The sequence below is a fragment of the Diorhabda sublineata genome, chromosome 3 (assembly GCF_026230105.1).
Source record: "Diorhabda sublineata isolate icDioSubl1.1 chromosome 3, icDioSubl1.1, whole genome shotgun sequence".
NCBI lineage: Eukaryota > Metazoa > Arthropoda > Insecta > Coleoptera > Chrysomelidae > Diorhabda > Diorhabda sublineata.
The window spans coordinates 17872701-17890448 of record NC_079476.1 but is presented as its reverse complement, the minus strand read 5'-3'; the positions used below and the strand labels follow the sequence as shown (position 1 = coordinate 17890448).

The following is a 17748-nucleotide window of genomic DNA, read 5'->3' as shown; positions in this document are numbered from 1 at the left end:
TGTTAATGCGAAATATTTTGAATAAATTTATTCGGTGACTTATAATACAAATAATTTATTCTAATAATCAATTTTTATACCTGTATCTGTTAGAAGACTGATTCATTTTCTGATTACGACTTCAGAGAATATCGTGAAGGTATTGAGTCAAATCTTGAAACAAACTTCACGTACAAGGTAGCGAGACAAAAATACATAAAAGGAAAGAATTTAATCTTTTTATTTAAAAAAGCAAATAGGAGCTCAAATAATCTCAAAAATATTTTTCTCTTTGTTATTTTTCCACTACTGAAACAAAATCTAGAATCTCCTAAATCGATATCTCTCGTTAGAAAACAAAAAAAAACGACTGTCAATACAGAATGACGACCTAGTTTATTCGAATCCACACTCAAGCCGATTTACTTTAAAAGTTTCATACATTTTTTATTATTAGTTAAATACACTTCTGACGAAGGCTGATTCATAATTTATTGACTAGAAAAAAGCATCATAATCATCAAGTCAATCAATGAAATGAAAATTTGAAGACCAAGAATAATAAATTAAATTGTTATAAGGTCTTTTATACAATGTGTACCGGGACTAGTTGCAAAAAATTATGAGTAGATGACGTGAAAATATTGCTGCGATATAAAAAGACATTCTAAAGAAAATTATCATAAATTGTAATTGTTTATTGAAAATACTTACAGGAGATAGATGTTAGTTGGTTAGCCTACACTTCTACACACTTCCGGAATCTACGAAGAATATTTCTTTGAACTTGGAAGAGCATTCTAAGATTCTGCCTATAGCGTCACAATGGACGTTTACTCTATCGATTATTTTGATTCATGTATTTACTGATGTAAACACATACCAAGCTTTTACGTAGGTTCATATTCTTTTGATAATAACCTCCTTCCAATAAATAATCACAATTTATGATAATTTTTTTCAGAATGTCTCTAATAAATGCAAAGATTTTAATGAGATACTCAAACATCTGTCATGTTTTTTGATTAAGGCAAACTACAAGGGTGACATTAAAACTTTATAGCTACATAAATAGTTCTATCTGCGTAACAAAGTTCACCCACTGATGTAAACAGTGAAGCCGGACATGTTATATTATATTAATCGATGCCGTTTCGTTCTCCATTTCTTTTGTATCTTTTTAATATTTGCTTCCATTATTTTGTAACTATTTTTGTATAGAAAATTTCTAAATAGGCTTTTTATAACGGTAAAATGGAGTGTTCCAGGAAATAGAACATTCAGGAATGTAATGATACTGTATATTAACGAGTCTCTACCAGCAGGTATGTCACTAAACAATTTGTGTTATAGTGAACACATCGGGATATTAAAAAGTAAATGTGTGAAATGTGAGTTTCTATGAAAAAATACATAATACCATGTCGTGTTTTAAAAACTTTCACAATATACGTGTTTTTCAAATTTGTTATTAAAATAGAAGAAAATCATTTGCCTCTTTCTGGGTCACATTTCATAAAAGGGTGTTTTCTAATATGAGATACTAAAAAAGGCTCTCAGTATCTCGCAAAACAAATTATTTATTACAATACGCTTCCAATCGGAATAAATCGTACAAATACGCAATTTCTATGTTTAAACAGTATACGAAACAACTTTGTTCTAACAACCATTTGATGATAATATTGTTAACAGTTTAAGTTTACAGACGATTTCGATTCATGGCTCTCCTTTACAGTTACCAAAAGAAAGAAGCGGTGAACCAGGTCACTGTTCTTCATATAACCATCTTCTAGTCAAGTTCACGGCCGCATAAAATTTCTTAGCGTTCATAACGTGGTTTCTACTATTTAAATTGTACAATTGACACTAGAAATAACGGAGATAATCGATATAAATATTTGAGTGATCAATATATTTAAAATAATAACTCATAAATTGATATATAATAATTAGATGATACTTAATGATGCAAATATTTTTGTATTCATTGACTTTTTTGCTTTTGGTGAACAGCGGTTTTAGTGCTAGATATATGCCGAAGTGGAAAAAACAAGTAAGTGAAACTTTTTATATAGTAAATTATTGTTCTTTACTTCATGTTTAAATGAAAAATGTTATGGAAAATACTAATTCCATATGTTTTCCCCCTTATCTTTTGTGAAAATAGAGAAAAGCTTATTTATATTATGTTACTTTTCCATTTATACACATCTAAAATGGAAAGCTTTCATTCTCTTTGAATTTGAAAATCCCGTTGGTATTCACAGAAGCAAATTTAATTGATTCCAGATTCAATCTATAGTAATATTGAGAAAAAAGTAAAATGTTCAAGAAATTTCTAGCTTTGTAGTAGTTTCAAGGTTAACTATTCTTGCATTATTAGATGGTATATAAATCGGCATATTCAGATTAGTAAATCTAATTGATTCAAATTGGATGAGTTTTCTAGCCAGCTATTTAATCCAAAATGAACTAATCCTATCCGTTCTAGGGAAAAAACAAACAATCTAATCGAAAAAAATACCTCTCGAGTTTTTGAATTGATCAAGGTAATTATACTCAAGTTTAAATCAAGGTCCATAAGTTTTTTAGCAGCACCAGACATCTAATCTTCTAGGATCTAGAATTCTAGGATAATAGACAAACAAACTCATACAAAAAACTTTCATCCGGTTCTTGAATGTGTCTGGATTAGTAAGTTTAATCCAAGGTCAATGAGTTTTTCTAGTATCACTAGTCACCTTATCCATAATCAACTGATCCTGGTCAGTCTAGGATAATAGACAAACAATCTTATATAAAAAAATAATTTTCTCTTTCTTGAATTGATCTAGACAAGTATACCCAAGTTTTCTTTAAGGTGAATAAGTTTTCAAGCAGCACCAAAAATTGAATTCAAAACCAACTGATCCTGGTCGTTCTAGTATAGTACACACACTCTAATCCAAAAAACTAATTTTCCAGCTATGGAATTGATCTTTATAATTATATTCAAGTTCAATTCATTGTTAATAAGTTTCCTAGCAGGAACAGACATCTAGCCCAGAATCAACTGATCCTGGTCAATCTAGGATAGTAGATAAACAATCCAATCCAATAAGACTAATTTTCCAGTTCTCGAATTGATCTGGATCAGTAAACCGAAGTTTGGTCCAATATCAATAAGTTTTTCCTAGTATCACCAGACATCTAATTAACTGATCCTGGTCATTCTAGGGTAATAGACGAATAATTTAATAAAAAAAACTGATTTTCCATTTCTTGAATTGATCTAGATAATTATTCTCAAGTTTAATTCAAGGTCAATAATTTTCCTAGCACGAACAGATATCTAATCCCAAATCAACTGATCCTGGTCATTCTAGAACATTGTACAAACAATATTATCTAAAAGAACTAATTTCCCAGTTTTTATATCCATTTGAATAAGTAAGTTTTTCCTAGTATCACCAGACATTTAATCCAGAATCAACTGTTCCTAGTCATTCCAGGAGATTGGACAATCTCATATAAAAAAACTATTTTTTAAGTTCTTAAATTGATCTGCATAAGTAAACTCAAGTTTGATTCGAGGTACATAAATTTTCCAGTATCGCCATCCAAAAGATATTCGCTATTAAAGTAGGTTAAGAAAGTAAATCAAACCCTTTAAAAACGGAATTGAGTCTGCTTCAATTATTTGGTTAAAAGTGAAAATTAAATGGAATCTTTCTAAATGAATATTGACCTCGCCTTTAAAGTCCTTGTTAATAGTATAATAATCATTAATCCAATAAAATTTTCTTAATTAATTTAAAGAAGAATTAAATTTGAAGTATGGTCGTATGATGAAAATAAATTTTTTATCATGTTCAATTACAAGTTGTTTTATAAGTTTTAGTTTAAGTTATTCCAATTTTATGAAAAGAATAATCAATATAAAGATATTATTTGTGGTAAATTTTTCGTTAGATATATACAATACAATATTATTCAAAATTCCATTGCTTACTTTCAGTCATCTAATGGTAATTCAGTTATTTCAATAATTTATTTGAAAAATATTTACGTGAAATTCTTCCACTACAATTAGTATGAATCTGTTGTTAGAACCATAAATTCCTGAGCATAAAATAAGTATAATCGATCAATTGATTTAAACGTCCAGGAGTTCCATCCTTTTTTATTCCTAACCAATGGATTAGATCCTTCTAGTTATATTAAATTATATTCCAATTCCTACTTGCAAGTTTTATTAGAATCAATTCAAATGAAAAATTTCTCTTCAATCACTCACAACTATATTTTCTCGCGACAATTTTTATTTTATAAATGAAAGTAGTTACCTAAATTCGTAGTCCGTTTTCACTTACAGCTACAACTTTTGCATACAAATAGAGAACGTAAAAAACTCTATATCATCTTCATCTATATATATTGAATTTTAATATTATCATTGTCTGTTGATAGTTTAAACATCGAATGAACAACTATATTTGGTTCAAGAATTTAAGAAATATTTGTATGAATATAGAAACCTGAAGGATTGATTGCCAATCAAAACATTTGTTAATCAGAAGTTCACCCCTATAACAAATTACTCAGTTGGTTTTGTCCTTTTCTAAGCTGTGTGAGAAGGTGATCAATTTTCTCGAGGTTTTTATCTCAAATTTGTCCATCTAATTCAACCAAATGTTGACAATATTCTTCTTTTTGCAAAACGCTTCATACTTCATCTAAAATATCTCTCATACACATAATGAGAAGCACACGGTTTCTACTAAATATTTCCTGTTAACTGATCATTTATTTATGATCAACTCTTTGGTATACATTTCAATTTTATATACTCATTTTTGAAAGTAGTGTGTGGTTACAATGAAGGATAACGCCTACGTCTTATGTCGACACCGGTGTATGAAAATAAAAGGTTTCTACTATTCACATCTGAAATAATTTCGAAAATAAATTCCGCCATCCTTTAAAGGGGAAAACAACTACTTTCCTGGCTAATGCCTCGACTAATATGGAATTACAACCCCTCTGAATAGCGTGATGTAAATAGACCTTTTTGTCAATATTAACATCCTCAATGGCTCGCAAATGGAAGGAGAAGGTGTAACTACTGACTAGTTTAGACGTTATTACGTCTCATCAGAGCAGTTTAACAACCCTTGTTCGAGCTTGAGACCCGAACTGAAGACAACGCCAAAGAGCGTCGCATTTGATACATGTAATTAAATACGTAGTTAACGCTAAGTGGCGCCATCCTCATTTCCAACTGCGAACCATTGGTCGGGTAGAAATCTAGCGTAGTCGCCGATGATATAGATTTCCATGGCAAATGAGGTGTGCAAAATTTATCAAAATAAAGAATTTCTACTAGAACTGTCCCTATCTGAGACTTTACACAAATTCTTGATTGTACAATAACTACCTTTTAGATGTTTAACAATATTGAGAACGCAGTTTGCATGGGTTCAGATTAGTTCATATTGGCTTTTTATGATCTTCGGGGTTAATAACCACCGCAATAGCAGCCGTATATGATTTCAAAAATCGTTCATTAATCTTGATAAAATTTAGTTGTCAGATTGTTGCTTTTGGAGGAAAATTACCCCTAATGGTATTGCGACGCAAAATATTGTTTCGATACTCATGTTGGGGTGGATTAGTCCACATAAACGATGTCTACACCTTTTTGCGTCGCATATTTCCTACCTCAGTTTCCTGTTTCCTGTCTTTCGCTGTCAGTTTCTAGCTTTTCTGTTTAAATCATCTTCCACCTCTTTGAACCATTTTGTCTTAGGCCTACCGCGTCTACTATTGCATTGTGTCTTATTTGTTCCTTCTCTTCATAAATACCTTATCTACGTAGCTCGTTGAGCTTTGATTTTTTATATACCTTGGCCGCTGAATTCGTCAGTTATTATATTATATTATTTCGATACTGTTTTTAAAAAATAAACATACCAACAGAATATTTCACAGTTTTGTTTTATTTCAGGCATGCGAGGTTCCATCTTCTCGGAACTCGCATTATATATGTACAGACGATGGAGAAGTTAAATGCTTACCTGGATGGACAGGTGACTTGTGCGACGTACCAAAGTGTCGATCAGGATGTGATCCTATTCAAGGATACTGTAATCGTCCAGGAGAATGTATTTGCAAATTGGGATATTACGGAGAAAAGTGTAATAAATGTATAACGTTACCAGGATGTCAACATGGTTATTGTAACGTCAGCTTTGAATGTATTTGTCATGAAGGTTGGGACGGAATATTTTGTACTGAACGTAAGTAATTATTAAGATTTCCATTCCTATTAAAATAAAGTAGAATGAATAGTGCCTCTAGTACAATTTGCAACCTTATGTTACACTAATTATGCATTGAGAACTGACAACACCGCTAAAATTATAATTACAAGTTTTTTTAACAGTGTTTAAACTTTATTTATCGAAGAAAAATAGTAAATCAAAACATTTTCACGTATAGTGCACGTGATAAAGGTTGAAAACGCTAATGTAAACGCACTTAACAATTAAGAAATAATTTGTGCTTTCGGTTTCATACATCAGTAATAAAAATTATAAATAATTAAACACAACTTTTATCACATAAGTTTGGAATAGACATAAAATGAACGGCCAAAATATGGAACACATGGAAATATTAAAATGAAACCTTCATTTTCTACCTCAATAAACACATTTTCTTATTCCTCATCAGATGACATTTATATTTTCTGCTTGCACAAGGACAATGTCTTTATTCCACATTTTGGTTTCAACCTTTTCCAGGAAATGTCGAATACACTTTTTCCACTTATCAAGTATAGAAAATTCAATTATTTCCTATTGCACCGTATTACTTCACATCTGCCCAGATCAACTCAACAAGAATCAAAAAATGGGTTTATTTTGTTTTTTGGCCATTCCATCAATAATATTTGAGTTATACTATATCGATATCGATATTTTTAGCAATTAAATATTCTTGAATAACTGCTTTCCTTGTTGCCATTGGTAGTTTTCTCGTCTGATACGAAGTATTGTCTAATACAGTTCTCTTCAAGCTTCGGTAGAGTTTTCGAGAACCAATTTTCGTAAGAGACCCCGTCCATTTCCTCTTGTTAGTCCCCGGGTTTTTTCAATTCAAATATCCATGAAGTATCTGGCAGAAAAATCATCTTCAATACTGATGTCACAAATTATTAGTATCTTTCCTTTTCCTATAATTGAATTTTCCCTATAAAACCAGGCAGGTATAGAACCAAACATAAAATGTGTTGTTAATTGAACTCTCTTGATTTGTAATAATATGGAAATTATAAGTCAACCCAATAATAAATAATAGTGAATATCTTTTTAGAAGCAAGCTTTCATTAAAATGAAATTTTAGAGGATTCATTATGTGGCTTTAAAAAAGAAATAAGCTCAAATAACTTGATATTTGCGATGAGATAATTAGATCAGAAATTATTAAATACATATAAAGAAATTCATTCACGTTTTATAGTTTTGGAGATAGTCTTTGATCAAATAAGAAGAGAAGATAAAGGCTATAAGTAGAAATCAATGAAAATAAACTTAGATTTGATTACACACCTACATAAGAGTACAAATAGTTTTTTGAAACGTTACCTACTTGGTGGGTTTTTAAGAATGCTTGCCTTGAGGATTATGTAGAAGAGTCCACCCAAACCTCATCCTTAGTAATTCCAGCGTTTCATCCAAGTAGTAAATTTTCCTATTTTCTTGACAAAATTGTTTGATTTTTTCAATGTATTCTCGCCTCCACAGAATTATTTCTGCTTTTCCTAATCATAAACTATTCCTTCCTTGTTTTTTGTATTGGAATCTCATTTCTTTCAATAAATTATAAAATGTTGATTTTTTCAAATCAAGTCCTCGTCTTCGTTAATTACATTCAGAACTTTATCCAATGTAGGTAACTTAATTTGAAAGAAAAAATTGTCTACAATTTTTCAGATGGCACTCATGTCGGAATAATCGATTGAATTTTTAATTTTTTTGGGATGGCTACTCAATGATAAGCTCTGTTCTCTTGAACGATTCTGTGACACTTGAAGACGATACTCTCAAAATATCTGCCGTTTCCCGGAAATATCTTCCTCAACAATCCTGTTATCATTTTCTTGCATTCCATCTTCATATATATTCACAATCATTTGTTTTTCGCTAAAATGAAGCTTTTTAGCTCTTTTCTTATGCGGAGTATAGCTAATGTCAACAACTTTATCAGCTGTATCTGTGTCGGACATGTTTAAGAAAATTACTCAGCTGACACATATAAACAATCTGCTGCAGTATGATAATACGATCTAGCGGCATCTGCAGCAAATGCAGCGCTCGTCCCTTCCACGCGGCTGTTTATTTGTGGTATATGATTTGAACCACTTACAATGACGTGTCACATTTCAACCGGGCTGCTCACATGCTGATCACACACTGATCATTCTTTTGACTTACCAAGTTTCTTCGATGAAAAGGCATAAGCAACAAACATTTATCATTTCGTGGTAAGATCATAATTTAAAATCAGCCAACATATTATCAACTCATACATATTTCAAGTTAATTCAACATTTGGCCCTTAAGTACTCCACATACTCATTAAATATCGCTGGTACACTAAATTTAATCTTAATAGTGGTTGCATGTTGACGAAATTTGTTCTGAAACGACTAAGGTATTCAAAGGAATGTTATTGACTGTAGTACATTTCTGAATACATTAGAAAGAAATGTTGAAACTCATTTATTTTTGTTTTAAGCCATTTGTCGACAAGATTGTCATCAAACTAGAGGTTACTGCGACGCACCAGGAGATTGTAGGTGTCGATTAGGTTGGGCTGGTAAAACATGTAAAGAATGTCAAGTTCTGCCGGGTTGCGTGCACGGGTACTGCGATAAACCACTTGAATGTAAATGTCATCAAGGTTACACTGGACTGCTGTGTCAAACACGTGAGTATTCTCAATTAAAAAGTAAGTGACAGTAATTATCTATTCATATTCATATTTGGTCAAGAGACATTTCATTTCGTAATGACTGTATTCTGTTTTAAACCAATTTTTTACGGTAAGGCTACCATTTCATCAAAATTAAATTGAGCAAAAATGTCCCTTGAACTGATTCATACTTAACAGTAGCAGAAAAATATGAAATTTATCATTTTTAAGTAAATTTTAATGTCGTAATTACTCTTTAGAACAGTCTAACTATTCAATATAAACGAACTGATTTTATTATCCCACAATTTATCTAGATACGGTATCTATTTACTCAATTTCCCCATTCCGTGTTTTTATATCTACTTTAACAACATTTATTCTCCTAAAAAATCATTTGATCCTTTTTTGGAAGAGGGATTAATAGTAGTTCTCTAGTTTTCTTTGTTGTATGAGTTTTATAGAAAAAACCATTTTCAAGTCTAATCTACTTTGATAAAAAGAACATGGAGGCAATAACTATTTTTCAAAAAAGAACTATTACTTGCCTCAGATTCTCATATATATATATACAGAAAGTTGTAGTATTTCAGTCCTCACTGACTCACAAGTTATTCTATAATTTCCTCTATATCGGTAAGCAGATTCTTGATACATCAGCATTTACATCATTTGTTTGACGGTTTTTGAGTAGCTCAAGACCTGTTTTGACGACATAGTACCTCGATCTGACTTTGTACACTATTGTTTCTATCTCTTTCCACATTCATAATCATGTATTGGTCCTTTCACTTTTTGTTCGGTAGCCCTCTAACCATATGTCTTCTGCTCATATGCTCATTTACAAAACTTTTTGGATTCAGATGCAATATTCATGTTAGCTGGTTTCCAAACTTAAGAAACAGCTAATTGAAAACCGATTCCATATAGATCCACAGGCAGATATAAGCGTTATGTACAGTTTATGGCTATAGAGGACTAATAAAAGACCAAAACTGGTATTAGCTCAGGTTTAATAATGAAAATTTTTAGAGTAATCTTCAATATTAAAAAGGACCGTACTGAGTTTTGCATTATAAATTATATTTTATTACTCTTTAGTACATCAAAATAGACTATTATGATTCAGTTCACTTATTCTTGAAGAAAACTTGAAATTGAGGCGACCAGCATAACTTTAAAAAAATTCGGAAGTGAGTATCTGTATGACGTAAAATACTGCTGGGTCATGAGGGAAATTTTCTCTTAAGACCTCTCGTTTCTGAGTTATAAGCATTTGAAGTTGCGGAATCAAAATTTATATAAAGTGTATTTTCTTAATTGTACATCCAGACATTAAGTCAACACTACTCTCCAAAGGTCAGGAGTGGCTAATTCCCAATAGTTAATAATCCGTAACTTTTACAGGGACAACCTGTACAATCTAAAAATGGCAATAATTAAGGTTCTCTTTTGTTTCGATCAAATTTATGGTTTAGGAGATATGAAGATTTTTAGATCGTTTCATATGTCAAGAAAATCGTTCGCCATAAAAAGATATTCTGAAGGAAATTATCATAAATTTTAATTATTTATTAAAAATACTTACAGGAGGTATTGAAACAAAATCAAACATTTCTAATTGAACTGCATACTGTCAAACATTGTGTTTCTCAAAAAAATGGAAAAATTGAAATGTAGAAGAATTTAGTTGATTAGCATATAACCCAAATAAAACTCCCGGAGTGTACGGAGGACATTTCTTTGAACTTGGAAAAGCATTTCAAGATTCTGTCTTATAGCCTAACAATGGAAGCTTATTCTATCGATACTTGGCGTTTCTTGTATTTACTGGTGTTGCATATACCAAGCTTTTGAGATATCCCTAAAAAAATTAATCCATTCTTTTAAATTCAGGGGAACGTAGTGTTCATACAAATAGACCTCTCCAACCAATATATTTATCAGGAAAACTGTTCTTAGGAAGATTTTTCACACATCACATGTCACTACGAATATTTAGAGGAATATCACAAAACTTGTGTGAGAATCATTTTGGAGAGATTGTAAGTATCGCTGACCGGTCAGTTTATTATCAAAAAATTTGAACCTACTATTCCTGCCCACAAATTAACACAAAATCGATGTTGATTCTTTGTTTGAATTAAACCGTGAGGATTTTCATAAATGTAACTTGTTTATCAATAAATTATCCTCTACTTCCACGGCATGCACTTTATGCATGTGAATGGAGTGAAGAATATACTCCCGGAGAATCCTATTGATGGTTGTCGTTAAATTGTAATAACATTTTGCGCACGTTAGTTGTGGGATCAGGATCAACTACATCTAATGCATTCCAATCTAAAGCTAGTGTTTGTATATTCCTAAAACATCATTCTATAAAAATAATGGTAACTAGTTGTCTACATGAATTAAGTAGTTACCGTAAGCTGAGATCAATCCCACTAAAAGTTCTACAGCAGAAAAGTGTTCAATGTACAACACTCTGGCTTCTGACGAGGTACCAGAATCCATACCAGTGTATGTGGGTATATTTACTAAATGTAAATTCTACCATATAGAAACGTTAAATACGATGTGATAATGATTGATAACAGGTTCTGAAAATATTGACAACAAACTGACATCAACAAATTAAGTCGCTTGCAAATTTTAAATAAATATCTTATTTGAGAGAAGCCTAGTAGATGAAAAATAATTATCAATCTCTTTTAAGCTTCTCCTTAGGCCAGTAATAACACCTCCTGTAATATACTACAATTTATGATAATTTTTTTCAGAATGTCTCTTTATAGCAAACATTCTCCATGACATGTACAACGAACTAAAAATCTACATATCACCTATAGCATCGACTTGAATAAAGGGTACCTTTTTGTCAAATAATCCATTGAAAAATTAATTTTTGCTGTTTTTAGATTGTAAATGTTACGGATTGTTAACCATTGGGCATGAGCCGCACCTGGTCTAATGTATAAATATGGACATACCTAATCATCCATGAAAAATTCATAATATGGTTTCAATGTGTTGTTTAGAAATTATACTCAAATATAATGTCGAATTTCGGACTTTTAGAGACGTATAATTCTTTACCGGGACACCCTGTAGAATTTGCTTATCTTTCTAGTATTTCTCTACTTTTTTTATTCTCATTATAATGTTAACACATATTTCATTCCTTTTATTCATATTTCATTTTTCTTAAATTAGCAAAAAGTATTCTAAAAGTACAAAAATTGGAGCAACGTGGCTTCAATTACACATTTATTTTTCAAGATGTATTTTGTAAAAAAATGACTCTAATTTGAAGAGAAATGTCACATAATTTATATGAAAATCAATTAATCTCATGCAAAATTCATCTAAATTACAGCATAGAACAATTCTACTCATTCGTTATAATAAACGGAGCGTTCATAACTTCAATTGGAAAAAATTGTTGTTCATTTATTAAAGGGTTTATTCGTTCTTTTTTTAGCAATTTGTTCGTCGAGCTGTCACAAAGAGAGGGGATATTGTACCAAACCAGGAGAATGCAGGTATGTTATTGATGTACAGAATGTAGCAAAGTATGAAACTAACTATCATAGAACCTTGTAAACATCGCTTAAAGCCTGAGAGAAAAACACATCGAAAATATTGGACGACCGACGAAATCTCAGTGCTTATGGAAAAAAGAAGCCTTGAAAATTCTGACAGAAGTATGAAAAAATAGAAAAAAACATTTAAATATCGTCAAGCCAAAGAGGAGTAGATAGAAGAGAAATTCACAGAGAATCTGTACAACTCACATTATGCCCAATAGGGTGGAGGAAAAACACAAAAAAAATTTTTTTTCTGCTTCAGATTCCTTATAGTTACAAAAAGTTGCTGTGTTGTGTTTTTGATCACAGGAGGCGTAGCAATTTAAATAAAATAAAGTTTGAGGGTCCACCAGGTTTAACAGAAGCCGAATTCTAGAAAAAAAAGGAACATTTCCTTTTAGACTCCTAAATCATATTTTAATATTTTATCATTATAATAGCGCAAAAGTTTAAGACTCTAGATATCACTACTTAGCAAAATCATTGTCTCAAGGAAATATTAACATCCGCAAGAGTGACCAAATCTCATACAAATTGATTATTTTACGTGTTAAACCTACGAAGAAGTTTCTTGCTTAATTTGTCTAGGAAAAAGTATCCCAGAGCTCACTACGTGGAAGTCACTGCTAATTGAGCTCCTTCATATCTCATCCCTACCACCCAACCTATGACATCTCAAGATTTGGAAATTTACTGTTAACTAACAAAATGTATATTCCCTTTTGGTTTCGAAAATTTGCATTGAAGTTTTGCTTTTAAAAACCCGTCTTTTCTGCTGGTCCCACTTACCGACAAAGAATCCTCAGTTACAAGCTTAATGCTACGTTCCACTGCCTGTGTATGACAAGGAAATTTATACTTTTTTTATACTCGGATTGCTTCTTGAAGATCTGCTTCTGTAATATACCGAAAATCCTGTGGTTGGCTTACCGTTAAACTTTGTCTGTACACTTGCGTCAAAATTAATTACTGTTATGGAAATTTATGACCTTGTCACATTTTTTTGTCCATACATCTAAAATACTCAATAAGATTCCAAAGATTCCGAACATTAATTACTTTCTGTTATAATGACCCAAAGTGGTGCGTATACTTTCAAGATATAATTCGTTAGAATTACGAAATCTGAGCTTGAGCTGAACTTGAGCTTGAAGCCGAAAACACGGACGCTTTGTATTCCCAAACCTCTTGTATGGTGTACAAGCAAAGACCCTCAATGTATATTGCGAGCGAAGACTAGAAGCTCTCGATATGTGGGTTTACCGTAGGATGCTGAAAATATCATGGATAGATCATGTCATCAATGCTTTGAGAAGAATGGAGGAGGATTCTTCGTTACATGGAAAGAACTTCAATAATGTCTTGGCCGCATTATGAGAGGTTCAAAATATGAGATCCTACATTAGTAAGTGATTTAAAGAGTCATGTCCGTCAGTTAACGCCTCAAGTGATGGTATAAGATCTTAAGATCCACCGCGAAAGGATCAAGGAGATTATGCCCTTTGCAAAAATGGTGATGAACATTTCAGAAGATCGAAACCAGCATTCTAAATCACAGAAGATTGTATGGAATAAACATAAAGTGATACTATATATCCTATTCATTCTTAAAATATTTGTGAGCTCCGGATGAGTAGTATGATTTTTCCTAGGAATATATCTATCTTATTTTCACCTAGTCACCTGAAAATGATTATATTTCTCTCACACACAAGTGAGCTATACGCACTTGACTCCTGTTGTCACTACAACCCATGAGCACTAAGTATGTTCCAAAAGGTTTCCACTACAACCACTTACACTTGTTATTATTTTGAATTTTGGTGACAGGAATTTGATTGTGTTGTTCAGTTTCAATTATTCCAGGTCTTAGTTACAACTTCTCATCAATACATTCCTAATCAGGTATTTACCTGATAACTTAATATTTATCATACTAAGAAATAAGTTAAATACAAATATACTGACATGTATTACAAAATTGGGAATTTTTTACTGAATTGTCTTGATTTTAGATCTTTTCTTTTCTTTATCATTGAAATTGATTCAAATTTTTCAGATGCCGTGTGGGTTGGTCAGGAAAAAATTGTGATAAATGCTACCCTTACCCTGGTTGCGTCCACGGTACATGTCGCAGACCATGGGAGTGCAATTGCCAGAAAGGATGGGGAGGAATGTTATGTGATGAAGGTAAACAAAATCTTTATGGGTCATACTAATTTAGGGCTCCTAAATATGTCCTCATCCTGCTGCCATAACTGCGTGAAGGGTACCTGCGCATCAAAATAAAAAGTGAAAAACACTAGACAACCAAAAATTGATTTTCCTATCAAAAAATATAGTTTGCTCTCTATGACTATCACAGATCTGAAGTTAAGTATATTTATAATGTCTGTTTCTGATTCTTCTTCATGTCATTCGCCTTTTGAATGTCAATATTTTGTGGGTATACCTCCATCAAGAGAATTAGGACAGGGTACGGATGGTATATAGCAGTGTTTTTCAATCTGTGGGTCGAAGCCTTAGTCGGGGGATCGACGACTGAAAGAAAAAGGCAAGGAACACAATAAGAAACAATTTTAGTGAGAAGAATGGGCTTGTTTATTTTTCAAAAGTTTATCAAATTGTGGTGTTATTTTTGAAAAGTTAATAATCAAATCATTTTCTAATTGCAGTCTATATCTCTTTTTAGTCTTAATGTCTACCATTGCAGAAAAAGTCAGTTCACACAAGTATGAAGTGGCGAATGCCACTAATAATTTTAGAGCTTTCCTTGCTAGCTCTAAATATTAGTTTTTTCTTTTCATCCAAAACACGTCGACACTTTGGGTATAAAATTCCAATTTAAGCATGCCATCAGCAGATAAATCTAGAAGAGATTCTTTCATATTTGTGGTGACATCAGCCAGATCTATTGACTTGTCCAAAAAAGGGTTCAATATCCATCTACGCCTATTGTCAGCTTCAGAGTGCAAGTCTGAAAAGTATATCAAAAGTTTCTCTCATAAACTATGCAAGCTCTGTATCAGGCAAGGAATGTAAGCCCTTATTACAAGACTTTGGTTTGATGCATTATCTTCAACAATCTTCTGAACACATGAAAAAGACTCAAATATATTGTTTTACAGAGAAGATGACCACAAACGAAGCTTGCTCAAATTATTAAGGTGGCTAAAAAGATCTGCCAAAAATGCTAATTTCAAGATCCAAATAGGGTCACAAAGACGATTAGCATATTCAGATTTTGCATCTTGTAAGAACATTAACAATTCAGCTTTCAAGTCTAGAACTCTTGTCAATACCTTTCCTTTGGATAGCCACCTGGCCTCTGTGTGACTTTACCTTTGATAGAATTCACAAATTTTATTACTTCCTTTGATAGATATTAAAAAAAGTTGCTTGGGAATTCATTTCTCACAAATAACATTGTCCAAATGTGAACTATCGTGCTGACGGCATTCATGTAATTGTGCCGCAAAAATACCTAAGAAAGTTCGGCAAGTGTTCTTAATGATGGCTGCAATTTCGTGACAGATATTTTCTTTTAATTGTGCCAGGGAAGTCGGTTTGACATAACTGCACTAAAAAAGTCCATAGTTGTTAAATTGGGACTGCGTGAAAACCAGCTCATTTCACCTCTGGGAATCAATTTACCAGAAAAAATTTGGCAGAGATCTATTGGGAGGTGCTCCATCCTGATATATCAATATTGCTTGGTTATAACCATTCAATTTTTGCACAGGCAAAAAGAAGTCGTCCATCATCTGCACATAAGGTTACCAATTTACAGTAATTGCGTTCCCTTCCATTTTCAAAAAAGAGAGGGCCTATAATTCCTCACTCTCATGTCGCTGCTTATACGGCCACTTTAACTGAATGAAGAGGTTGCTGATATTTCTGTTTTGGATTGGTTGCGATCCAGTATCGAATATTTTGTTTTTTGACGTGCCCATTAAGATGAAAATGAGCTCCATCCAAAAACAAGATGCTGATAAATGTTGCGCTCAGTCATCTGGTTCACGAAGTGAAGAATCTAACCAACAGACCGCAGTTCAAATTCTTTCACCAACTAAATTTTGAGGGTGCAGGCTCAAATCTTCAGAAAAAGGAGAAAATAATGATGATCTACGCATATTTAAAGCAACAGCATGCTTCTAATTAGGCAGGTAAGGCTCGTCATGAGCAGACCGAGTCTGACACTGTCCACGTTTTCGACCGTTCTAGAATTTCTCGGACGAACAGAATGTCGGGTTATCCTGTGTGTAACCCGGTCTCTTCAAACTTCTCAAGCCATTCTCTAAGCAGTCGAGCTCCTGGCGCATCATTTAAGTGACGAGCATTGTTAATAGTGCGAAGTTGTCTACAATCACCGAATAAACGTTTTTATTAAACTCACGCACCCACAATGCACGGTCCGCTCTCTAGGAACTCTCAATAGTGACTAATAGAGTCAAGCTACCGATTGACATAACTCTCGCGCTTCTCCAAATAGCTGCGTCTAAGCAAAAAGCAATACCAAGGTGAACTTTTACTTTAAAACACCTTGAATACTTAGTAAACACTACAGGCTATTATATAGAGTTAAAAGAGAGAGAGCATTGCAAATTGGAAGATCCGAGGGGGATTTTAGTCGGTAAGAGTTCGGCAATGAGCCGATGAGTGGATAGAGGTTTGACTATAGGGTGACCTTCTACGGAAAAGACCTTATCTAGTTTCCAATGTTCTTATCATCTTTCTTGTCCTATTTTTCCTGTTGAATTACTCAGTTTTTTATAAAAATTTCTAATTATTTAACTGCACTAATATAAATCTCGTCTTTCAGAACTAAATTATTGCGAAAACAATCCAGAAACGTGTAAGAACGACGCCAAATGTATCTCTCTACCTAAAGACGAAGGAAGTTTCAAGTGTTTGTGTCGCGAAGGCAGTTCCGGCAGAAATTGTGAATATTCAGATGTAACAACCACCAACCCAATCACAGTCAAACCCTCCAACATCTCATTGGAAAATGTTACATATACCACCGAAATAACACAATCAATAACAGAAGTCAATGTGAATAATGAAACAGCGGTAGTACAAAACGACGATGTAGTAACAGATAATGAAACTTAGAAATGATATCTTCTCATATTTATATTTATTTATTATTATTTATTCATTAAAAATTCATTTATTTATTGTTTCTGTTTGGTTATGAATAAGATATTAAATTTGA

General features: G+C 32.5%; 1 protein-coding gene across 1 annotated transcript; it reads left to right on the top strand.

The window, feature by feature from the left end:
* Positions 1-1948: 1948 nt before the first annotated feature.
* On the top strand, positions 1949-17748 carry LOC130441688 (neurogenic locus protein delta-like). The gene is made up of 6 exons (XM_056775472.1): positions 1949-2035; positions 5969-6260; positions 8764-8955; positions 12425-12485; positions 14590-14720; positions 17353-17748. Exons 1-6 carry the CDS (start codon positions 1949-1951, stop codon positions 17643-17645), a joined length of 1056 nt encoding a protein of 351 aa, XP_056631450.1. The 3' UTR covers positions 17646-17748.